The sequence below is a fragment of the Cnephaeus nilssonii genome (assembly GCF_951640355.1).
Source record: "Cnephaeus nilssonii genome assembly, chromosome: 14".
NCBI lineage: Eukaryota > Metazoa > Chordata > Mammalia > Chiroptera > Vespertilionidae > Cnephaeus > Cnephaeus nilssonii.
In genome coordinates this window covers 4224693-4249923 of record NC_137085.1, presented here as the reverse complement: position 1 = coordinate 4249923, position 25231 = coordinate 4224693, and the positions used below count along the sequence as shown (strand labels likewise).

General features: G+C 56.7%; 1 protein-coding gene across 1 annotated transcript in view; it reads left to right on the top strand.

Moving 5' to 3' along the window:
* Window positions 1-256: 256 nt before the first annotated feature.
* The window catches only part of HMCN2 (hemicentin 2), a gene marked incomplete at its 5' end in the record, with an annotated part of 136677 nt that continues 111702 nt past the window's right edge, over window positions 257-25231 (top strand). Inside the window, 7 exons of the mRNA XM_079791237.1 lie at window positions 257-500; window positions 13975-14045; window positions 15225-15383; window positions 16183-16305; window positions 23662-23833; window positions 24425-24531; window positions 24907-25027. Of these exons, the coding sequence (XP_079647363.1) occupies window positions 257-500; window positions 13975-14045; window positions 15225-15383; window positions 16183-16305; window positions 23662-23833; window positions 24425-24531; window positions 24907-25027 (997 nt within the window). The remainder of the gene's footprint in view (window positions 501-13974; window positions 14046-15224; window positions 15384-16182; window positions 16306-23661; window positions 23834-24424; window positions 24532-24906; window positions 25028-25231) is intronic.

The following is a 25231-nucleotide window of genomic DNA, read 5'->3' as shown; positions in this document are numbered from 1 at the left end:
GGGGGCCGGGAAAGTTTGAGTCACCGTAGGGGGCGGGCCCGTGACCCTGAACGGGGTGGGCTCTAGGACCCGCCTCGGGCTCCCAGCAGGGGGACCCCGCCTCGCCTTGAGCCCCTGTCCCGAGCGCACGCACGGTCCGCACGCCGCGCCGCAGCCGTGCACTGGGCGGCCGCTGAGCGCGCGGGGCGCACGGGACCGTCGCGTTCGCCACGACCCGCGCGTCAGCCGCCGAGGCCCGTGGGCCGCGCTCCGCACGATGCCCCCGGCGCTGCTCCTGCGGCTGCTGCTGGCGGTCTCCGCCGCGGCGGCCAGCGAGCCCGGGACGGCGCTGGCCCCTGCTACGGGGGACGCCACCCTGGCCATCGTCTTCGATGTCACCGGCTCCATGTGGGACGACCTGGTGCAGGTGATGGACGGCGCCTCGCGCATCCTGGAGCGCAGCCTGAGCCACCGCAGCCGGGCCATCGCCAACTATGCGCTGGTGCCCTTCCACGACCCAGGTAGCGTTCCCACGGGTGCCCTCTCCCGACCCAGGAAGCGCCCCCCGCGGCCCCGTCCGCGCCCCGTGGCAGCGCTCAATCGCCCGCCCGCGACGGCGAGGGCGCACCTGGAGGCCCAGCGCTGCGCGGAGGCGGGCGGGCGCCTTCTCAGCACTGGCGCGCGGCCCCACCGGGCACCTGGGGCAGGCCCCCCACCGCCCCCCACCGCCCCTTCCTTCCCCGGGAGCCGCCGCCCCCGCTCCCGCGCCGCCGTGCACCTTGCCAGGTCGGGCGACAGACCGAAAACTGCGGGGCACTGCGTTCAAATGCTGCGCAGCCACTTCCTGGCTGTGCGACTTGGGCAAGTGACCCCACCTTCCGGAGACTCACTTTCCCCATTAGTGAAATGGGGTGAGAGCTGCCCCCCAAACTGCTGAGACGTTGAAAGGAGGCATCGTGGCCGAGCCTGGCACACAAGGAGCCTTTGCGTTTTCACTTTGTGTTAATTCTTAGAATTCGCGCTGGGCACCCGGCGGGGAGGCCAGGAGAGCCGCTGAGCCAGGTGGACTCCGTCCTGCCCGCTGGCCCCTCACCCGTTTCCCCAGGGCAAACAGCAGCTCCCCGCCTCACCGACAGCCCTGCTCCACTGCCTGGTCCCCGCGCCACAACACCTGTCTCCTCCAGCCCCCAACTCTCAGCTCAGTGTTGGGGACAGGAGTTTGACCAGGGCCCCTGGGAGACCCCGCTGTGGGGCCTTTCAGGAGAGACAGCTGAGGGTGGTTCCCCACGTTCCTCTGAGCGAGAGGACTGCTTTCCCAGCATTTCCCAATGAAAACATCCCGACTTGTAGCTCAGCGCGGGAGGGGGCACACCCAGCACCTGCCGGCCCGCTGGATCCCACGTTCCTGTTTCACTGTTTGCTCCATCACGTCTCCCCATCTACCTGCCTTTCTGTCAGAGGGTAGCTGTAGAAAGCCACACTTAACAAGGAAGGGGCAGATTCCTTGCAGAATTGTGCTGCAAAGTGTTCGTGTGCTGAGAAACCCACAGCGCCCAGGCAGGAGGCAGCCAGCCCCGTGGGGAGAATTTGCGCCCCGCTAGCCCAGCATCACTCCCGGTTCTGGAAGAATGGGCAGTGGTGGGTGTGACCCGACCCTGTAGTCCTCAGGCTGAGTGTGAAGGTCCCTCCGCTTCCAGGAACTCCGGTTCCGGCGGAGGGGGGGTTCCCCAAAGCCCAGAGTCAGGGAGCTAAAAAGACATTTCTGGGAGAATCCAAAGCACAGCTCCCCCCTCAGGGGCAGGGGGCAGTCAGGTGGGGGAGCTGGGAAGATGTGAGGTGTGTCCTGGGCCTTCTGCTTAGACATAGGTCACCCCCCCCCCCCAACTCTCCCTTCTGGATCATTCTTGGGCTTCCAATGCCACCCCCCTTCTCTTACACTTGGAGAAACTGAGGCTCAGGACATGGGTGGGACTCACCCCAGGCCACCTGCCAGGGTGATGTAATTTGTCCCTAAGATGCTTGGCTGCAGGGCAGGGGAGCAGCCTGCTGGACCCCGACCCGGAGTCCCGGGCTGGGGCTACCGCGGGCTGTCCTCACTGCCCCCTCCCTGGCCATCAGCTGCCCCAAGCCCCTTCCACCCCCTCCTCTCCCGTCCTCCTGGGTGCTGAGCGGGTGCAGGACCCTCCAGCCTTCACTCCATCCTCGGTGAAGCAGGGAACCCAGCCCTCCTCCCTCCCTACAGACACCCCCAGGTCCAGGCATGGGCGGGGGGCGGGGGGGGGCTCAGTGTTTATGGAGCCCCTGCTGTGTGCACAGCCTGTGAGGGTCCCTGTGAAGGGGGCAGGGTTCACACCAAGGAGCCAGTGGCCCGCTGGAGACAGGCAGACTGAGAGTAGAGTGTCCTGTCCTGGCTCAGGTGTACGGAGGGCTGAGGGAGCAGTGATGGAACGCGCTCCGAGCACAGGGGGAATGTTTACCCGCTTTCGAGCATTTCCCTGGCCGATGCCAGGCGCTGGGGACCTGGGGACTTCCTGAGCGCGCCGGGTGGTGGCTGACATGTGGGGACCGGTGTGTGTGTGGGGGGGAGGGCTGAAATGGGAAAGCGGGGAGAGGCCAGCTGGGTCTGGGCACAGACTTTGGGTCTGGGCTCTGACTTGGGGACTGAGGATCTGGAGCGCGTAGATTTCCTTCTATGGGCTGTGAGCAGCCGCTGCAGGTTCTGAGCAGCGATTGGAGCTGTGGTGTAGGGTTAGCTGTGTCTTTTGAATCAGCCAATAGCATCCCGTTGGTGGAAGAGGAGCTGGAGAAACGGGGGTTTTAGCTGACTCCCCCCTCCCCCCACCCCACCCCAGGGCTGCATGCCTGCAGGAACCTCTACAAGGAAGCCCTGTCCTAACCCCCGGGACCTGCCTCTGCGGGCAGGTGTCAGAGGTCCTGCCTGCTCTCGCGTGGAGATAAACCAGGACCTGCGCTTTGGCAAGACGTCTGAAGTGTTTAAATGAAAAGCGTGGAAAGTTCCCAAACTAGAAAGTCAGAATTTTGCTAATGGTTTCATTTTGGCTGAAAACTCCGATGGTTTTCAGTGTTTCTCTATTAAAACACTGCGGAAGGCACGCTCATCTTTTGTCTGCATCTTGGATTTTTTTTTTTTTTTTTTTTAGGATTAAGTTTCTCCGAGTGGAATTCTCAGGACGTTTTTAGCACACGGAGTAGGTGGGCGATCCTTCAAATGGTTTCACAAAATGTTTTGAGAGTTTAAACTTCTACCAGAAGCATTTGAGGGGCTCTTTCAGAGAAGCTGTGCCTAACACTGGGAATTAGGATGAAAACACCCCTCTCCTCCCCCCCCCCCCCCAATTCAAAGGATGGAGAATGGTCTCTTCTTGCTTTAATTGCTAGTGAGGTTCAGTGTGTTGTCACGTGCCATGAGGTTGTTTTTGGGGTGACCCTCTTCTTTTGTAAATGTGAGTTCCTTTCCCCACTGGGTTTTTCGTGGTTTTCTCCTCCGTGGAGAGGAGGACTTGGTATTGATGATATTAACTGGATTTTGTTATGCGGCTGGTATTTTTCCTGGTGGTTGGCTTTTTGCATTGTTGGTCGTTCCTGATGCCCTGAAGTTTAAATGTTTTATGTTTTCCGTTTTAAATGTAGTGGAATCTGCCGACGTATCCCTTTGTCATTTCTTCACTTTCATGCTTACGAAATCTTTTTTTTTTTTTCTGTCACAAAATCAGTTAGGTACATGTTCTAAGCTTTTTCATCTGTTTTCTCTTTTTCTTGTTGCATTGGATTCTTTAACCTGAAATAAAAAAGAATTGGTGCATGGTGTAAAAAATAATCGAATGTAATTGTTTTAGAATGGGGTAATGAGTTGGTTAGATACATTTGGTTGAATAATCCTTTCTTTTTTATTCATTTGGATCCTGCCTTTGTCTCAGATTAGTTTATTAAGAAATTTTTAATGATTATTTTTTTATCCTCTCCCTAGGATATGCTTTTTTTTTTTTTTTAATTTTAGAGAGGGAAGAAGGGGGAGAGAAACATCGATGTGAGAGAAAAACATCAATCCGTTGCCTCCCGTATTGACCAGAAATCAAACTGGCATCCTCTCTGGTGCTTGGGACGATGCTCCAATAACGCAGCCACCTGCCAGGACCTCGCTGATAAGCATTTATCTGGGCTTTCCCTTCTGTCCCATCGGGGGCAGTTCTTCTGGGAGCACATTATATTCACCATGTGGCTTTATCATACCTACTAATAGGGCACGCCCTTCCTTGTATTCCTTTTTCTTAAAATTACCCCCCCCCCCGCCCCAGCTTTATTGAGGTATAATTGACACAGACTCTTGGGCTTGTTCACAGTGTAGAAGTGTTGACTGGATAGGCTTGTAAATCGCCAAGTGATTAAGTAGCGTTAGCTAATACCTCTATCCGTCACATAATTATTTCTCTTTTTGTGGTGAGAACATTTAAGATCTGCTCTCTTGGCAACAGTCACGGATGTGACACGGTGTTGCTAACGACAATCACATGCTGTCCGCTAGATCCCCAGAACTTACCCATCTTATCATTGGGGGCGTTTGTCCCCCTTGCTGGCATCTCCCCGTCTCTCCCCATCTCTCCCCACCCCCCAGCCCCTGGTAAACACCCGGGCTGTGTCTATGAGTTCGGCTCTTTTTAGATTCCACACATCAGGGAGATTGTAGAGTATTTGTCTCTCTCTGTCTACTTATTCCACTTGGCACAGTGCCCTCCACGTTGGCACACACAGCAGGCGTTCCTTCTCCTAGCTTTTAGTTATCAGCGCACAGTTTAACCATTTTAATCAACTCTAAATTTTAGAGCAGCTTCAGATTTATAGAATTATTGCAAAGACAGTACAGGAAGTTCCCAGTTCCCCAACAACCAGTTTCCCCTGTTATTAACATCGTATGTTGGACATTAGTCACAATTAAAGGATCAATAAAGATACGTTTCTTAGCAACCAAAGCCCGTTCTCTATTCAGTTGTCTCGAGTTTTTCCTTAATGTCATTTTTCTGCCCCAGAATCCCATCCAGGGTCCCACATTATGGTTAGTTCTCATGTCCCCTTGGACTCCTCTTGGTTGTGACAGCGTCTCAGACCTCGTCTTTGATGACCTTGACCCGTGCTGCTCTGAGGTTTGGTCCCTGAGTTGCGGTTTGTCCGGTGTTTTTTCTCCAGTTAGACTGGGCCATGGGAGGCACATTCTCATTCACATTCTCATCGTATCGAGGGCAGGTGCTCTCAAGATGACTTCTCACGGTTGATGCTGACCTTGATCACCTGGCTGAGGTCGTCAGGTGTCTCTGCTGTGAAGTTACTTTTTTATTTTTCTTCTCCGTTTCCATACTGTCCTCTTTCCATCCTGTCCCCTATGTGCTCCACTTACTGAGGACGGAGCGGTATATAACTCATGTGGGATTCTTCTCCTGGAGAGACTGCTCTCTTCTCCCGTTTAGTTGTTTGTTCAGTGTGGCTCGTGGATATCTATCGTACCCTTTGGGCTATCACCTAATACTACCTTACTTAGTTGCTCAATATTTCCCACCGGTGGTCGGTCGGCAGAAGCTCTTGCCCTTGGCTCCCGTGTGCCTTAGACATACCCCATGGTTGTATATTTTTTTAAGCACTTTCTTACTTTCTGGCACTGCGAGTTGTTCCAGATTCCTTTGCTACATGTCCTGCCCTGTCCTGGGATTAGCAATTTCTCTAAGGCAGTGGTCAGCAAACTCATTAGTCAACAGAGCCAAATAGCAACAGGACAACGATTGAAATTTCTTTTGAGAACCAAATTTTTTAAACTTAAACTTCTTCTAACGCCACTTCTTCAAAATAGACTCGCCCAGGCCGTAGTATTTTGTGGAAGAGTCACACTCAAGGGGCCAAAGAGCCGCATGTGGCTCGCGAGCCGCAGTTTGCCGACCACTGCTCTAAGGCACCTGGTTCCTTTTATAATAGTATTAGAAACGGGGATCTGAGGGCTTGGGGTGCTGGTTGCTGCTCGATAGGGTGTCATTGCTACTAGACCTTGCTGAGAGAGGAAGGAGGTAGATGTTGTATATCTAACTGGTGTCTACATCTACGTCTATAAATCTCTATGCAACCTGGGGTGGGGGGTGGTAATGGTAAGATATGTACACATATAATACCTCAATAAAAATTTTAAAAAAATAAATTAAAAAAAATAAAATAAAATAAATCTCTATGCAACCATCTGTATCCATGTTAAGCTGAACATGCGTTCCTACCGATGCCTCTAGGTCTGTGACTATGCGGGTTGTTCTAACCCCCTGCCCTTGCCTACCTGTGACCTTCCATCCCAGCAGTGGCAGACCTGGCCCCCGCCACGCACGCCCCACTCACTTAACTGCTCCCTCCCAGCGCGCTGGGGTGCTGGTGTGAGCACTGTTCGCCCCCCCCCCCCCCCCGGGAACAGCTTGGCTAAGGGGAGCCCCGGTCTTTGCCTTGAGTCCGAAGGCTGCTCCTTTCCAGGGTCCCCGAGGCCAGCACCACATGCATGTTCTTCCCGTGCCTCTTCTTCGTTTTCAAAATATCCTCGAACACTTCTTCTTCCCAATGAAAAACAGAAAAACCCAATCAGCTTCCCCAGAAATGCTTACCGCGATTTTGCTTGGGACCGTGTTCAATCTTGATTAGGGGAAGAGTTGTCATTTTTTAAAAATGTCAATTGTTTCCATCCCGGACACATGCCTCTCCCTGGATCCACAGATTTATAGTCTTCGTGAAGATTTATAGTCTCTTCTCCCTCCACCCTTTCCTTTTTAAAATCATCTCTAAATATTTGGTTTTTCTGTTACTATTTTGACCACGAATTTCTTTCCCATTACATTTTTTGCAAATGAGTATTGCGAGCATGTTGGAAAGCAATTCATTCTCATACATTTATTTTGCTTCCAACTTTCTTAACTGAAGTTTTTTTTAAAAAAAAAAACTAGTTCTGTTTTGTGTGTGTGTGATGTCTTGAGTTTTCTAGGTTGACAAGCGCAGCGTGTCCAAATTAGAACGCGGCCTCCTCTCCCCCCCCCCCCCCCCGTCGGGGTTTCCCTGCTAGAAATGGGTCGGGGTGTCACCGGCGGGAACCCTTGGGGCACTGCAGAATGCTGGGGGTGGCTGGGCTGCCCTCGCCCCCCTCGTGACCTCACACCGTCCTGTGATGTCGGCTCTCGTTGGTGGTTTCCTCACCAGGTGAAGGACATGCTCCCATTCCTGATTTACCGAGGGTAACGCAAAGCAGAAATACCCCCACACGGGAACACACCCACGCGGGCTGGGCGCTGACTGTTGGCCCGGGGCTTCCCGTCTGCGTTGAGCCGGTCTCCTGCTGACCGATGGCTGGAGTTCCTTGTTTTGAACTCTTCCCACATTTCTTGCAGAAGCCCTGCTGGTCGGTCGGGTGGGTGCTTCTGTAAGATACAGCTGGACTGGATGCGCCAGTGTTGTATTGAGGAGTTTTGCATTGTATCTCAGTGCATAGAATCCATCAGTGCTGTTCTTCCTTTGTGTTCTTGTTTTAGTATCCGGGCTTAGCGCTTTCAATGAATAAATTCAGTTTCCATCCATATTGCAAAATTTTTACAACCTTGTGAATCTTCCACTAATTCTACTCTCCAGTGATGCCAACCAACACTTTTAATAGTTTTGAGTCCTTGCAGACTGTGTGTGGAATTCACTCATATACACTGAGTGGCCAGATGATGATGATCTCTGAACACATAATAATCTGGCCACTCAGTGTATGTCCTATATAATAAAAGGTTAATATGCAAATTGTCCCCTCGACCAGGAGTTCGACCAGCAGGCAGGCCGGCCAACCGCCCATGTCCCCTCCCCCTGGCCAGGCTGGCTGGATCCCACCCATGCACGAATTCATGCACCGGGCCTCTAATACACACACACACACACACACACACACACACACACACACACACTGAGTAGCCAGATTATTATGCGTTCAGAGATCATAATAATCTGGCCACTCAGTGTATTTCCACATATCTTTTTTTTTTACATTTTATTGATTTTTTTACAGAGAGGAAGGGACACACACACACACACACACACACACACACTGAGTAGCCAGATTATTATGCGTTCAGAGATCATAATAATCTGGCCACTCAGTGTATTTCCACTTATCTTTTTTTTTAATTATATTTTATTGATTTTTTTACAGAGAGGAAGGGAGAGGGATAGAGAGTTAGAAACATCGATGAGAGAGAAACATCGATCAGCTGCCTCCTGCACACCCCCTACTGGGGATGTGCCCGCAACCAAGGTACATGCCCTTGACCGGAATCGAACCTGGGACCTTTCAGTCCGCAGGCCGACGCTCTATCCACTGAGCCAAACCAGTTTCGGCTCCACTTATCTTTTTTATTTTATAGAAAATGGATTGTACTATGCATCCTGCTTGCAGCTTACTATCCTCCCACATGATGAATCATAGATTTCTTTCTCTGTCAGGAAATAGAGACCCACCTCACTGTTTTGTTCTGTTTTTTTAAAAAAACAAGCATTTTTATTTATTTCAGAGAGGAAGGAAGAGGGGGAGAGAGAGAAGCACCAATGATGAGAGTGGATCATTGATTGGCTGCTTCCTGCACGCCCCCCACCAGGGATAGGGCCCAAACCCAGGCATGGGCCCTGACTGGGAATCGAACTGTGACCTTCTGGTTCATGGGGCGATGCTAACCACGGAGCCACACCAGCTAGGCCCCCGTCACTGTTTTTAACGACCACAGAAGATGCTACCGAAGGGACCTCAGTTTAACTTAGTCTGATCTGGATTTACCCAGTCCTTCCCACATTGTGGCAGATGGGTGGCTTTCAGTTTCTTTATAATAAACACATACACAGTGGCAGACAGATCTGTAGGCGAGGGCCCCAGAAATGCAATCACCATATGAAAGCCTCTGGTCATTTTCAGTTTCGACAGCGGGCACCAAACTGTCCTCCCCGCACACGGTACCATATGCCCTCCTGCCAGCAGAGCCGGAGACTGCGTTTTGCCCACACCTCTGCTGCGTGGGGACCTCACGCTTCCCTTTCTGGTGAATGTGGCCGGTGAGAAATGTGACCCAGGCCAGTGTCTGATTGTCGGGGACTCTGAGCATCTTCTCGGGGCCCCAGGTCCGCTGCCAGCTTTGCTCGGTGGTTTCAACCAGCCGGGGGCGCGGGTGGAACAGGCAGAGCAAACGTGGTCCGTTTGCAGACCTGCCTGCGAGCGGGGCGGCTCGGCTTCTGGCTGCACGGTCTGCGTGTGTGTGTGTGTTTACTGTGACATGACGATTAACCAGCTTCTCATCGTGAAATAGACACGCTCCGTCTTGCCCTGAGGGGGGAAACCCAGCCCCTTGGCCCCAGCGCTCCTCTGCGTGGAGGCTTGGAGGTCTGAGCTGCGCGCCGCGGGCTCTGCTCCGAGGACGGCTGCCACATCTGCCCAGCTGTTTGGCACATGCCTGCCTCCAGTCACGAACCTCCCTCCCCCCGCAGGATCCGGCAGGAGGGACTGGGAACAGGTTCTGAGCATCTGCGGCTTCCCGGGGGGCTGGGGAGCTTGGATCTGGGGTCAGACAAGCCCAGGTTTAAACCTATCTCTGCTGCTTCCTTGTCGTACGACCTTGGGCGGGCCCTTTGGCCTCCCTGGGCCTCAAAGCCGCACCTATGAAATGGGGGTAATGGTGGACTTCATAGGCTGCTGTAAGTGTTTTTCTGAGTGAGTACATACGAAGTGTGTAGAAGAGAACTGGGGGCTTTGTAAAGATTAAAACAGTGGTAGCTGCCACCATCGCCATCGCCATCGCCATCACCATCACCACCACCACCATTACCACCGCCATCACCACCACCACCACCATCACCACCACCACCACCATCACCACCACCACCACCATTACCACCACCACCACCATCACCATCACCACCACCACCACCACCACCATCACCACCACCACCACCACCACCACCTTCACCACCATCACCACCACCATCACCACCCCCATCACCATCGCCATCGCCATCACCACCACCACCACCACCATTACCACCAGTATATAGCTTGTGGCAAAGGGCACAGGCTTTGGAACCAAACGTGGGCGTTGCTCTAAGTTGAATAGAATGTGACTTTATTTGGAAACGGGGCCATTGAAGATGTCCTGGATGGAGATGAGGTCACACTGGAGTGGAGCGGGCCCTTATGCCTGAGGGCCTTATAAGAAGCGAAGAGAAGAGACTGCGGCAGACCCAGGGAGGAAGGGAGGGCCTGTGACAATGGGCAGAGTTGGAGGGATGATGTGTCTGCAAGTCCAGGAACAGTGACTTGCCAAGGAGAACCGGGGCCAGAATCGGCTCCCTGTGACCTGATCTTCCGTGAAAGAAAGCGCAACACCCTCCAGTCCTCACTCCCCCGGCAGGAAGCACAGAGGCGGGGGGGGGGGGGCGGGGGGTCCTTCCAACTGGAGGACGTTCCATTGATGAAAGCCCACAGTCCCAGCTTCATGTCTCATGTTGCTGCAAAGCGGGGAGAACGGCTCCAGCGTTGGGAATGGTCGGGACAGGCTGACACGGATGACAGTTCATGACGCGGGCGCAGGGCCGATAGTCCCAGCCGCGCCCTGCGGCGCCTCATCCCGCGGGCAGCCCCCCAGCCGTCGCTGCCGAGTCCTGAGCAGGGTCACGTGAGCAAAACCGGGCACCAGGGTGGTGGCTCCACCTTGGCAGGTGGACGGACCGGAGGCGGGAACACCTGGGAAGGTGAGACAGTACTGAGGTGACTGAATCTGCAACCGGGGTCTTTCCGAACGGCCTTGTCTCCGACCCGATGTCCTGCTTAGGGGCCCCCCTCCAAGGAAATGAACTGGCGCTCCCACGTGAGGCGTGGGAAGATGTTCGGAGCGACATCGTTCGTGATAAAAATTGGAGAGAAAACAAGCTGGGATTAGGCAAGCCCGTTCTTAGACATTTATCCAAAGGAAGGCCTTGGCCGCCGTTACAGGTGATTTTGAGCCGAGGATTTGGCCTCCTGGAAAGATGCTCATAATATGCTGTTCGGTGAAAACAAACAAACAAACAAACAAAAAAAAAACCAAGTTAAAAATAGTATGTTATTTACACGTACATAGGAATTCTGCTTACAGGGGTCTGCATTTATGTACGATACACGTTTACAAATAAGCATCGGAGTTTTGAAGGTTAGATGTAAAAATAGAAAGGACGGTTTCTGGTTGGTGGGATCCCCTTGTGTGGCTGCCTGTCCGGAACCTCAGTGTCCAGTTCACAGCGGGGAGGTGCCAAGAGCTCAGACTCTGGAGTTGTATAGACCTAGACGCCCATCCCGGCTCGGCCGCTTCCTGGCTGTGTGTCTTTGGGCAGGTACTTAACCTCTCTGGGCTTCCGTTTTCTCCTCGGTAAAATGTGCCTGAGCATTGGACCTGGGGTCCCAGGGAGGACTCGGTGAGCTCATACTCAACAAGCATCTCAGCACGTGGCCTGGTACTTAGTAAGTGCGTAGTCCATGTATCACCAATGTCATACACTGTGAATTTACATGCATTAGTATTACTATGTCATACAGAAATAACAAACGTTGAGTCAAATGGTTGCTTTTCTCGGTCAAACCAGAATCCGAGGACTCCTATTGGAGCAGGGCTGTCCTGGCCTGTCTGCCTCCCGTGAGCCTGCGGGCTGGAGCGTGGACAAGGACTTGTTCGTGTGAGCAGGGCCAGCCCCATTGGCTGCGCCTCCGCCCGTGCCAAGCTCCCTGACAGGCGCTCCCCTGCCAGGCGTTCCCCTGCCTGGCGTTCCCCTGCCTGGCGCTCCCCTGCCTGGCTCTCAGCGGGAATGGGATGCTCCGCCTCGCGTTGCTGAGGGGGAGACTGAAGCCAGGGACGGTGAAGTAAGCTCCGAGAGGCCCCGTGGCCGGCGCAGGACGGAGCCAGGAGTCCAGGCAGCTCCGTCTGAGGTCAAGGGCCGAGAGCTTGGCTGCAGGCATTGCTGCAGAGTTTGAGGGGGGAGGGGGGCGGCGGGGCACAGGGAAGGCTCGGTGAAGTCCAGAGCAGGCAGGGAAGGGGGTGCTGGGCCTGATGAGTAAATGCAGAGCACAGAGGCTGGGGCCTCCGGGGTGACTCTTAGATGCCTCCTCGATTGTGGATGAATGCTGGATAATTCCAACCGCTTCCTTCTGAGGTCTGCTGACCAGTTAATAAGTGTGGGAACGTTGGGGTGACTGGAATTTAGAATTCTTAAACTAAAAAATAGCCCATTACTAGAGTTCACCAGGGAATCAAATGAACAATTTTTCTTTTTTAAAAAAACATATATTTTTATTGATTTCAGAGAGGAAGGGAGAGTGGGAGAGAGAGAGAGAGAAACATCAATGATGACAAAGAATCATTGATCAGCTGACTTCTGCACTCCCCCTTCTGGGGATCAAGCCCGCAACCAGGGCTTGTGCCCTGACTGGGAATCGAACCGTGACCTCCTGATTCCTATGTTGATGCTCAATCACTGAGCCACACTGGCCAGGCAACAATTTTTCAGAGAAATCAGATGTCTGAAAAACTTTGCAAACCCCTATTACCCACATGGCCAACACGGCCGATGGAATTCTAGTCCTGTTTCTGTGTCTTTCAATTACTGCCATTTGCCATTGCGGGTGGGGGGGTGGGGGAGAGAAGGCGGTTTACTAGGAAACATTCCGAATACAAAGTAAGCAGAAAGTATAATGAATTCCCACATACGCATCACCCTGCATCACTGAGTATCAGGAAGACGCTGCCATTCTTGTCTCTACCCCCCTACTCACCAGGGTTCATTTTTATAGTTCGTTTCTTAGGAGGAGAAATTTACATACATTGGAATGCACAAGTCTCCGCTTTCCATTCTGACAGGGATACAGCTGGGGAACCCACACTCCCATCACAATACGGAACATCTCTGCCGTCTGGGGCGGCGCCTTGCCACCTCCCTGCCCCCCAGACGCCCTGCCCTGATTTTTTCACCGTAGGTGACTCTGCCTGCTCCAGAACTTTCTATAAGTGGAACCGTGTAGTATGCACGTGTGTGCCTGGCTTCTCTCTTGCAGCGTGACGTCTGTGAGGTTCCCCGGGCGGCTGCCTGCATGGGTCGCTCGCTCGCTCTCCTCGGGAGCGGTAGGTGATGACGTGAACGTACCGGAGTTTGTTTACTCGCTCACCAGTGACGGGCGGCTGGCTCCCTTCCATGTCGGGGCTCTTAGGAGCACAGCTGCCGCGAACGTTCGAGCACACGTCTGTGGACACGTGTTTTCACGTCTCCCGGGCAAATACCTGGAAGCGCAAGGACTGGGTCGAGCGGCAGGTGCACGGTGAACGTTCTGGCGATTTCCGTTTGTCTCCGAAGTGGCTGGCCGTCCCGCGTTGCCACTGGCAGGGGGTGCAGGCTGCCTCGGCTCCGGGTCCTCCCAGCGTCGGGGGTAGGCAGCCCTGGTCGCTGCATCCTGCTCGTTTTCAATGAGCTCACACACGGGCGGGGTTTCTGGAAGACGTTCCCCTGGCTGATCCGCGGGGTGTTGCGCGGTTGCCGGGAGGTCCAAAACATGATGTGCTCGATTCTGTTCCTTGGTCTTCCCAGAATTCCTTTCCCACCGACGATGAGCAAGGATCCTGGGGGAGTTGGGGTCACCAGAGATGGGGCACTGCGGTTCTGAGGGGGGAGCTGGGCTGCCCTGTGCCTCAGCGCTGCGCTCCCCTGGAGCTCTGGGCCTGCTGGGAGCACGCAGGGCCCGAGTGGCCTGGCCCCCTCAATGGGCCTGGGAGCTGCTCCCTCACCACGTCCCGTTTTGCAGGGGGGGGGGGTGTCTCTGAGGCCCAGACCTCAGCCCCTCTCACCGCTGGGGCGCATCGTGGAACTGCTGCTCCAGCCCCTGGAGGCCGTGCACCTGGAGTCCACGCCCACCCGGCCCCTCTCTCCCTGCAGATGTTGGCCCCGTGACCCTCACCGAGGACCCCGCGGTGTTCCAGAGGGCGCTGAGAGAACTCTACGTGCAGGTGGGCGGTCCTGCCCCTGGCTGCTGGCTCTCTGCGCCTTTCTTCCCAGGCCGCGCCAGAGGCCAAGGTCTCTTTGCCACCCGGGGGCCAAGATGGGCTTCCGGCAAGGGCCAGTACCTGCCTCCCAGCTCTGCCCGGGACCTGCACCGTGTGCCTGGGGGTCCTTCCTCTTATTCGGTGACCAGGTCCCCGCAGGAGGAGGCCCTGGGCCTGGCGCATAGTAGGTGCTTATGGCTTAGTGAATGGACAGAGGGGTGGCAGGAGGGTGTGGTAGCTGAGAGGATCCGCGAGGTTCCAGTTCAGACCCCAAATCCAGGCTCCAGACTGGACCAGATGCCCCGTGGCCACCTGAGCTTCTGTGCTGCACTGCGTACCCTGGTTCAGCACCTGTCCTTGCGCCCCCCCACCCCCCGCGCACCCCAAGACCAGCAGCTTCCTGAAGGCAGGGACCCCAGGGCCCAGAACAGGCCGGGACAGAGAGGGTGAAGGTGGGGTGAACGTGTGAGCCCAGGAGAGAGGCGTTTGCTGCAAAGGAACCACATGCAGACTCGGGTGGTACAGGGCCGGCTCCCTGCTCCAGAGAGCGCCCGGCTGGTGGCAGGGAGGGGAGGCAGGTGTGTGTGTGTGTGCGCGCATTTGGGATGCATTCAGGGCAGGCTACACAGAGGATTTAGGGAGGCAGCTTTGAGTGCTTTCCCAGCGTCCACCTCTCCTCCTCCTGGCCTCCCCCTCTACCCCTCAGTCCCCCTCTACCCCTCAGTCCTCCAAGCCTTGGCTGACACGTGGCTTCTTTGGGGCCTCTATCGGATGTCCCCGTGGCTCCCTCCCTCTTCCCCCACTTGTAACACTCATCACGATGGTAATTAAATCATCGTGTTGTGCTTATTGATGTGGCGTCTGCCGCCCACACCTGAGCCCATGGGAGGGCCCGTCACTCTTGCACGGCTGCTCGAATGAATGATGCTGAGGGAATGCATGATGCTGAGCATCTAGACGCAAAGCCCGTGGGTGCTGCGCTGTGTGTCAGGATGGGGACTGACCGGGGCCTGGCCTGACCCCTGGCTGGGCAGGACGGAGGCAGCTCAAGGGACCCCCCCTCCCCCGATGGTTTCGGAGGTGTCCCTAGTGGGCCCCCCTAGGCGAGGTGGGCCGCCGCTGCTCACACGCCCTCTCCTGCAGGGAGGCGGCGACTGCCCCGAGATGAGCGTGGGGGCCATCAAGGCGGCCGTGGAAGTCTCCCGCCCCGGCTCCTTCGTCTTCGTGTTCACGGACGCCCGGGCCAAGGACTTCCACAGGAAGGAGGAGCTGCTGCAGCTCCTGCAGCTCAAACAGTCGCAGGTGAGCGCACCGCCTGGGGCTGGCGTGTGGGGACTCTGGGAAGCCGGGGTCCCCAACCGGCGCATCCCTGAGCCCCGACGACGGCAGAGTCCGGGTGCTTCTCGTCCACCACCCGGGGTCCAGCCCCCGCCAGCCACGCCGGCCAACCCCCAGCCCCGAGCTGGTCCGGTGAATTCCAAGTGTGTTCTCATGCTCCGGGTCCCCGCCCGCCAGGGCCCGCGCCTCCCTGGTGAGGCCTGTCCTTGACGCAGCCCACACCGCTCTCGCCGTCCACGCCCTGTCAACGTCCGCACAATCCATCTTCCTCCGGGCCTCGCCTCTGCGCCCCGTCTCTGCGCGTCGCCCTTTTTCCGTTGTCTCAGACCTGGAAGCCAGCTGGGCCCTGGCTGGCTGAGGGGTGGGGGCGGGGTATTGTGGGATGCAGAGGGCTGCTGTTGGACATCCGGGGGCCGGGACAGCTCCTCTGTTGTCCCGTCAAGGACAAGCTCGGTTCTTCTGCCTCGGCAGCCTCCGGGGCCCCTCGGAGCAGAGTCGCTGTCCAGGGGCTTCCTTGTAAGCTTAATAACAGCTCCGGTTTATGGAGCACCTTCGCCTGCCCGGCCCTGCGCTGACCCTTGACCTGCGCCAGTCCTGATCCCCACGGGGTGGGTGCTCTTCTCCCCATTTTCCAGATGTGCCACCTGAGCCCAGAGAGAGGAAAGGGCTCGCCCAGTCACTCCTCCCTGCGTCGTCCCTGCCACTCGCACCCGAGGAAGGTGGCCGGGGAGGCCCTGAGCCAGGCTGCGTGTCCCTCTTCCAGGTGGTCTTCGTGCTGACGGGGGACTGCGGTGACCGCACGCATCCCGGCTACCTGGCCTACGAGGAGATCGCGGCCACCAGCTCCGGGCAGGTGTTCCACCTGGACAAGCAGCAGGTGACCGAGGTGAGCCTCCCCCGACCATCCCGTGTCTCCGGGCGGCGTTGCCGGTCGTCAGGTCGCCGTCATAGGTGAGCGGCGCGGAGTGTGGGGCTGGCCACGGTCTGGAGTCCCCCAGGTCGGCACCGACCAGGTGTGTGCGCCCTGGTCTTGTTCTTGGACCTGTGCCTGCCCTTCCTGGCCCCCGGGCTCCAGCGGCCACACAGGGCTCCCCCCCGCTTCCCCTCTGCCCCACAAGGCCATTCCTTCCCAGGAGCCAGAGGGGTCCTTCCAGGGACCTGCCTTCCGGCCAGTTTTCACAGGCCTCTCCCTGGGAAGAGCAGGACACTCACTTCCGGGGTGTACATCCTGCCTTGCTCACTCGGCGCTGCCTCAGGAGCTCACGGAGCAGAGCTGGAAAGTGGCGCTCACGCCGACTTTCGTGAGCCCGTGAGCTGGCTCCGGCATCCCGCTGGGTTCGTCTAAAACGGATCCCACACACAGGCCCTCCTGTCGGCCCCTGGGAAGCTGCAGACCTTATCTGACCTCTGCCTCTCTGATCCTTCACCTCGGTTCCCCCCTCTGCCCGCTGCCCCCGCCCTGCTGGCCTCTGCTGTTCCTGCAGTGTCCCTGTCTCTCCTACCCCAGGGCCTTTGCTAATGCAACTTGTTCTCTCCACTCTGCCTCCTTCTCATCTTCCCGGTCTTAGCGGAAATGCACCTCCTCAGGGAGGCCTGCTGACCGCCCGTCAAGATTAAGTCTCCTTTCCTGCCCGCCCCGTGCGGCTCTGCATCGCTGTAATTTTACAACCGTGAGCTCCCCGAGGCTGAGCCGGGTGCTACTGTATCCCCAGCACCTCGCCCAGCCACCGGCACAGAGCAGGTGCTTGGTGAAGAGCCGGGGAGTGGACAGACGGGGTCCCTTGCGCCTGAGGCCCTGGGAGGAGGAGGCAGGGAGGCCCGGCCTGGAGGCCGCCCCGCGTCTCCTCCGGGAGAGGGTTTCCTGTCTTGTATATTTATGTTCTGCAGAGAACGGGCCAGGCGTGTTTGGATTAGCGGCCTTAACTCCCTGTTGGCAGATGGCGTTCGTGGTTCTCTGCGACCCGTTAGGCTGTGTTTTTGGCTTGTCCGTCTGTTCTGGCACGGAGCCGGCCCAGTCAGGGTGGAAGGCATTTCGCAGTGTGGGGATGGCTTGGTCCTGTCCTTGTTTTGGGGGGAGACCTGCTTGGGCAATTGCAGGGGAGCTGGGTTCCTGCCAGCGCCACCGGCGGGTGGGCGCGGACGGCTTGCCCAGGTGTGGGGCTGGGACCCCCGTTCTCTCCCTTGAAGCAGGGAACCTGGGCGAATCCACCCGCTCATGGCCATGGTGCCAGATTCCTGCCCGGGAGCCTGGCTCGCAGCGCTCGGTGGGACGGCCGACGGCTAGGATTAGCCGCCTCCGGGTAGGGGCCTGGATCCCTCTCCTTCCTGGACACACAGCTCTGCCATTTGTTAGCTTAATGCCTTGGACCTGGCCGCTTCCAGATGTTCCCAGACATTCGGCAAGCCTGGGAACGCGGCCGGGGCCGCCAGGGCGCTCATCCTTCCAGGAGGGGGAACAGGCCTTCGCCCCGGCCAAGCGCGCCAGCTGGGAGGAGCTCTCAGAAGCTGCAGCGGTCCCCGTGCCTGCGTGCGTCCTCTCACCTTCTCAGAGCAGGTCCAGCGTGGCGGGGACACCTTCCGCTCCCGCCGCCCCGGCTTACTGCGCACCTGCTCTGGGCCAGGGCAGCCGTGGGTGCCGGGCACAGAGGGATACTGCATCTGGCGTGGGTCCCAGTGCGTTTGAGCGTTGCACTTTTTTCCAGTTGTGGGGTTGGCCTCACAGTACCAGGGGTCCCCTGTGATGGAGACCCCCTCCTTTGCCATCCTGTAGCAGACGGGGGAGGCAGGCAACACGGCCCCGGGGCCTGTCCTGAAGTAGGCAGTTCTGATGGAGACTGAGCTGGGTCCCAGAAGCCACTTGCCCCGGCACAGCTGTCCTCCAGGCTTCCTGCCCGCTCAGTACACTGGGTCAGAGTTTGTGGGTAGTCCCCATCAGCCTGCAGCCTGCCTGGGTCCTGGGAAGCCCCGTTCCGGGGACCCAGGCCCTTCCCCTGTCTGGCACCGGCAGGTACGAATAGGGAAAGTGCCCAGATTCTGTGCATCCGCTCGGCCAGGGGCAAGGTGAAGGGCCTTCTGGGACAGTGAGGGGGTGGGGAGGTCCTGCCCAGGTGGTTCTGATTAACGGATCAGGAGGTACGGGCCCCGGAGATGACTTCATCCTGGACCCTTCCCAGAGGAGGGGGTGCGGGGGAGCGTCAGGGCCACGCGCTGGCTCCGACGCCCGCCTGCCACCTGTGGGCGGTGTGCCCCGGAGCACAGCGTCAGCCTCTCTCTGAGCCTCCGTGTCCTCCTGCGCACAGCGGCGCTATGAGAGCCCCCGCCTGGTGAGACGGCAGTCAGGGTGCGAGGAAGCCTCGCATGGGAAGCCCTGGGCGCAGGGCCCGGCGCGGGAGCCCTTGGCGAGGGTGGGCGAAGGCTGTGACTGCAGCCCTGTGCTTTGGGGTGGAGCCCAGAGTCCACCCCCGGCTGCAGGGAGGCCAGGGTCCTCGGGAAAGCAGGGCCTGGGACAGGTGCCCGGGGTGCCCCGCTGGCAGGGGCTAGAACTCTCTCTTCATCCACGCCCACGAGCTTCCTGAGGCTACGGGGCCCAGGATGGGGCCCTCAGTTTTCCAGTCTGTGGCTCTGAGGCCCATTGGGGCCCTGGCTTCCCCTCCCTGCTTCTCCAGCTCCCTTGGCTGTCAAGTGTTGTGGGAGGCGCCTTGGGGGACGGTCGATCTGCCTGGAAGGGCTGAGCAGCAGCCATCTGGCCAGGGTAGCAAGCCCAGATTCTTTCATTCCTTCCCCGTCAGTGACAGGGAGACGCGCCCCGATGCGCTGCTGGCTCCCAGGCCCCCGGTCCCGCTCACATCTGGAAGCCATTGCTTTCACCGAATAAACACTAAGCTCGCTAGATGCAGGCTCTCTGCTCGGAAGGCTCCCTGGATTCCACTCTGAGCCCTGGGGGCACCGCGGGGGCCAGGAGGCCTTGCCTCCAGGCCTGACCTCAATATGGGCAAGAGGGTCAGCCCATCCCCCCTGCCCCTGCCCCATACTTCCCCAGCTCCTGAGTGGTGATATGCTTACAGGGCAGGCCGCCTCCTGGCGAGGTCACTGACATTCTATCCCATCTCCGCCCTCCCCACGGTTCAGTAGCCTAAACTCCTGGGCCTCTTCCCTGAGCAGAACATTCGAGAGTGAGCTTACAATAACAGTTGCAACACAGTAGCGGTGTGACTTGTCTGGGTAATTGTCCACTGTGCTGCCACCACCTCCTGGCGGCTTTGCTCAGTTCTGATTTCCCCCGGCCCCTGACGAGGCCCGGCCCGGGGGAAGGCAGTGGTCCCAGCGCCGTTCCTTCGCAGTTGGGGGAGTTGCCTCCCTCGCTTCGCCAGCTTCTGTCCAGCTGGGAGCCCTGGCGGCACTCCCTCCCAGCCCGCCCCCGCATGCATGAAGGATGTGGGTGAAGACAGGTGGGACCTTTTCAAGAGAAACATCGCTTCGAAGGCCAGGCAGAACAAAAGATGGAGTAGGTCCAGGCCTAAAAACAGATGCTCTTCCAGACCACAGCATTCTCACCCTGTGTTAACTTAAATGTAGCTGTGAATTCTACGCACACAGGTTCTAGCTCAGTCTAAACAAATCATGTACATTTTCTAACTCTTGGGCAATTCTTCCAATTTCTTGCCTTTCCTTGGAAGATCGCATGGGAGGCAGAGCTAAAGGAGAATGATTTAGAGCGAGCATGGGCAATAGACAGCATGCGAGACACCACTGTCTAATGCCATTCCCATGGCAGACATTGCTAATCAATCACAGAGCTGTTTAAAATCGAGGCAGAATGTGGCTTCTCATTTCTTCTTCAAACAGTATTCCAGGAAGCCGATTCCTGTTGATTAGAGTTGCCAAGCAACAGGATACCACTATGGTTGCTCAGATATATATACTACAGGGTGGGGCAAAAGAAGGTTTACAGTTGTTGGTGTGGAAAATTATACCATGTGTATTCTTTATAAGTGACTTTTACTTTAATAAATCACTGCGCAGCCCTGCCTGCTGTGGTTCAGTTGGTTGGGCATCGTCCCGTGCACGGAAGAGTTGCTGGTTTGATTCCCAGTCAGGGTACATGCTCAGGTTTGGGCTTGATCCCTGGTAAGGGGCAGCCGATCGATATTTCTCTCTCCCTCTTTCTTTCTCTTTAAAAATCAATCCCTCGCCAGTTTGGCTCGGTGGACAGAGCATTGGCCTGTGGACGGAAGGGTCCCAGGTTCGATTCTGGTCAGGGGCACATGCCTGGGTTTTGGGCTCAGTCCAGTGTGCAGGAGGCAGCCAATCAATGCTTCCCTCTTATTATGGATGTTTCTCTCTCTCTCTTCCTCTCCCTTTCTCTCTGAAATCAATAAAAATATATTTTAAAAAATCAATAAAAAGTCTTTTAAAAATTACTGTGAAAAATGTCAAAGATATAGAAAAATAAAAAGAATATAGGTACCAGCTAGATCCAGCAATTAACATTTTAGCTCCACCTGCTTCATCTCTCTGTTTACTTTCTGCTGAATGATGACACCTTATCCATAAATAATCCAGCATGGATTTTAAAAAAATAGTCCACAATATTATCGAATTAACAGTACTTTGCTGGTATCATCTGATGTTGAGTCCACATTCAAATTTCCCTCAGAATGTCTTTTTTGTTATTGTTAATCTTCACTAGATATTTTTCCATTGATTTTTAGGGAGAGTGGAAGAGAGAGGGAAAGTCAGAGAGAAACATCGATATGAGAGAAGCACATCGATTGGTTGCCTCCTGCACGCTCCCGACTAGTGCTCGTGCCAGGGAGGAGCCTGCAACCGAGGTACACGCACTTGACCGGAATCGAACCCGAGACCCTGTGGTCTGCAGGCCGATGCTCTGCCCACTGAGCCACACCGGCTAGGGCCCTCAGAATGTCTTTATAACCGTTTGTGTCCAATGGGACTTAATCATGGGCGGTGCATGTCATCTGGTTGTTATGTCTCCCGAGCCCTCTGACATCTGGAGCAGGCTACCCTTCTGTACATGCCACCGGCTTATCTAAGAGGCATTGACTTTACAATGTCCCGCGTTCCGGGTCCAGCTGATGGCTTCCTTATGGCGTTCACTCGGTCTCCTATATTTCCCCTACACCGGGGGTTTAGCGCTGCATGACTGTCAGATGGAGGAGAACATGCTTGGCAGGAGTGTTTCATAGCTGGTGCTGTGAGTATTTCCTGTTGCATCACACCGGCAGGCGGATAATGTCTGATTGTCCTGTTCCGGGAGATGAGCGTGATGACTGGTTGGGGTGATGACAGCCAGCTCTCAGCATCGGGAGGCCGTGCGTTTCCCGCGTGGCTCAGGTGGTCTGTGGGGTGACGCTGGGGCTCCGTGTGGACATCCAGTTCCCCGTTGACCTCTCATCCCCGGTGTTAGCATCCGCGAGGATGTTTGCCCGGAACACTTATTTCATTAGGGGTTGCAAAATGATGGTTTCCTAATTGCATCATCTCTTCCGCATGTGGGCGTTCTTCCAGGAAGAAGGGCTTCTGCTCATCAGGAGGAAGGATTCGGTGTGTCTGGAGCCCAGTTCCTATTGAAAGGGCAGGGATCACACTTCGTTCGTCCTCTGTCATGAAGAAGTCGCCTTCATTGGTGACAAGTGAGGTTTTACTGTTTTGAATTTGCACTTCTTTTTGGAGTATTATTATGGGCATGTGGATTCCATAATTCAGTGTGTTTTGATCGATTACAGTGACTCTATCTGGGGCTCAAATTTTTCTAAGTTTAGCCAATGCGGGCTGCTGCAAGCCGGTGGCCGTGTCCTCTGGATGTGTCCCCTTTTGTTTCGAGAACTTCCTCGCTTTATGGAGTTATCGGTTGCCCCAGGTTTGCATTGTAAATTGCCTGCCCAGACTCAGAATCAGCCATCTCTCCAAGGAACCCTAGTTCGGAATGGTATTAGGTTCTAATTCACTCGGAGTAGATTTAATATATATATACATTATTGATTTCAGAGAGGAAGGGAGAGGGAGAGAGAGAGAGAGAGAAACATCAATGATGAGAGAGAATCATTGATCGGCTGCCTTCTGCACACGCTGGGGATTGAGCCCGCAACCTGGGCATGCGCCCCTGACCGGAATCGAACCCAGAACCCTTCTGTCTGCAGGCCAGTGCTCTACCCACTGAGCCAAACCTGCTAGGGCTGGAGTGGATTTATAGAGAACGAAACACCCGCAGTTCTCTGTGGCACTTCGCTGTAAGAGAAAATCTGGGCTCAGAAAACATCAACCTCCTCACCGCTTCGCTTTATCCTACAAGGTACATAGGGCAGCGCCACAGCGCAGTCCCGAGAGGCTGTCAGCTTCACGCCGCGCAGCCGAGGTCTCTGTGCAGGTCCCGTTGTGCCCCGTGCGCCTCCCTGAGCCCCTGGGTTTTCAACTCACTGGAGGTTATTTTTTCCTCGGTGGTCATGGCACCCAGCTCTCCTCCAGCCAGGTGCGTGTTCCGTGTTTCAGTTTTAGGGTTTGCGCAGGATGCTTCCTGAAGTAACTTGGCGGGGAAGGAGAGGTTCTGACTCGAGGGGCCCCTCCTCTGCCTCTTTTCTGGCTGGGACCTGGGAGGCTTGGCTGTTGAAGAGGAGGTGTGAGCTGGGAGTGGGGGCTGGTGGAATTGAGGGAGCCGTCTGTCTACAGGGTGAATCGGGGGTGGGTGCTGGTGGAACTGAGGGAGCCATCTGCATCCACTGGGTAAACCTGGGATGGGGGGTGGTGGGTGTGGTCTGAGGTCCCTTGGGGGGCTGATGGTGAACTACATTGGTCTGGGGCAAGATTCCAGATCTCCAGGGTTCATCTGTGTGGAGGAGGCATCAGGAGGGCTGCCTGGAGGAGGTGATGGGGGCCATGGAAGTTGGCCAGATGAAGAAGGAGGGAAGAGTCTTCCCAGCAGAAGGGCACTCCTTGCTCCTTCCCTCTGAGCTGAGTCCTCTGGATGCCTCAGTTCAGGTGTCACAGCTCTGAGCCCACAGGCTGGGGATGTGGGTAATGCCCTGTGAATTGGGCCTGGTGGGGCTCCGGGGGGGGCATGGGATGGCCTCCAGATGACGTGGAAAGCCTGTGTGCTGCCCGAAACCCATGGGGAAGCCAGATTCTGCACACAGCTGGCAGCCTGTTAAGGACCCGCCGTCAGTGGGCCAGACACACGCAGGACAAGGTAACATGTTGGCGTCAGCTCCTCACACCTGCCTCCCAGGTGCTGAAGTGGGTGGAGTCAGCGATCCAGGCCTCCAAGGTGCACCTGCTGTCCACGGATCACGAGGAAGAGGGTGAGCACACGTGGAAGATCCCCTTCGACCCGAGCCTGAAGGAGGTCACCATCTCCCTGAGCGGCCCGGGCCCCGAGATCGAAGTCCGAGACCCGCTGGGTATGTGCGCCCCTCCTCTTTGGCCCCAAGATTAAGCTGGGAGTCAGGATGGGACAAAGAGAGAGACCCGTGGTGGCTCCTGGACACACGGCTCCGGGAGCAAGGAGGGCGGGGGTGCCAGGTGGAGGGCAGAGAGGGTCCCATGGTGGGTGAGGAAGCAGGAAGCTGGGAGAGGCCAGGTGAGGGGAATTAAGATGAGGACAGTCCTGGGGTGGGAGGCTCCCACGGAGTCCTTCCCCACGCTCTCTCAGTGGTCCCCACAGTAGCCTGGCGGGTCAGTGAGGGCACGGATTAGTGGCACATAGCACAGATGGGAAGCTGGGGTTCAGGGAGGTGGAGTGGCTTGTCAGTGTGGTTTGGACCTGGCCACCCGGCTCCCCGGTGCTCCGAGGATGTCATGAGAAGCCCAGGCTGTAGGCCAGGAGTGCATCCCACACCTGGGGCGGGGGGGAGGGGGTGTGCAGAATGAGGGGGAGGCCCCAGCACTGCCAAAGGCCTCTTGTCAGTTTCTCTGGGAAGCCTGAGGCTGGTGTTGGGAGAGCCACGGGCTCCTGGGGAAAGTGTTGAGGACAGTCACGGGGGCTCCCACAGGGAGGATCCTGCAGAAGGACGAGGGCCTCAACGTGCTTCTCAACATCCCTGACTCGGCCAAGGTGGTGGCCTTCAAGCCGGAGCATCCTGGGCTCTGGTCCATCAAGGTAGGGGGCGCTGGGTTCCCAGGCTGTGGGGAGCCTGGGGTCCTGGGAAGCTGAGGGCTGGAGCGTGGATGGTGATGTGGGCATATCAATAGAAGTAAGGGGTCAAAAACAGAGGAGGGGTCTTCTGCTTTGCACCGGTGAGAGGACGTGGAGTAGTTTGGGCTCGTTAGGGGATGTTTGTGAAGGACTTGGAGAAATGACTTGCGTGTTCTGAGATGGGTAACGGAACCTTGTGCAGGGAGAAGGCACAAAAGAAGCAAGGGTGACCTTGGGGGGAAGGCTTCGAGGAACAGTTCTGGCGGGTCGGGTTGGCTCTCCTGGAGCTGGGGTGCTGGGGTCGAGGGCCCCAGTGACGTGGGCCTGGGCTTGTGCTAGGTCTATAGCAGCGGCCGCCATTCGGTGAGGATCACGGGCATCAGCGACATCAACTTCCGCGCTGGCTTCTCCACTCAGCCCTCCCTGGACCTCAACCACACCATCGAGTGGCCCCTGCAAGGTACGGGCTCCTGGAGCTGCCTGCTGAGGGGTGGGGCGTGCCTGTGGGACACAGTGGGAGCGCTGGGCGCCGACTGTGCGTGAGCGACTGTGGGACAGGTGGCCCAGGCTGGGTTCCCACACCACAGGGCCACACCCCGGCCCAGGTGGCATAGTGGCCATTTTCCCCCTTAGAACACGCTCCCACCCCCCACAGGCCTTCAGG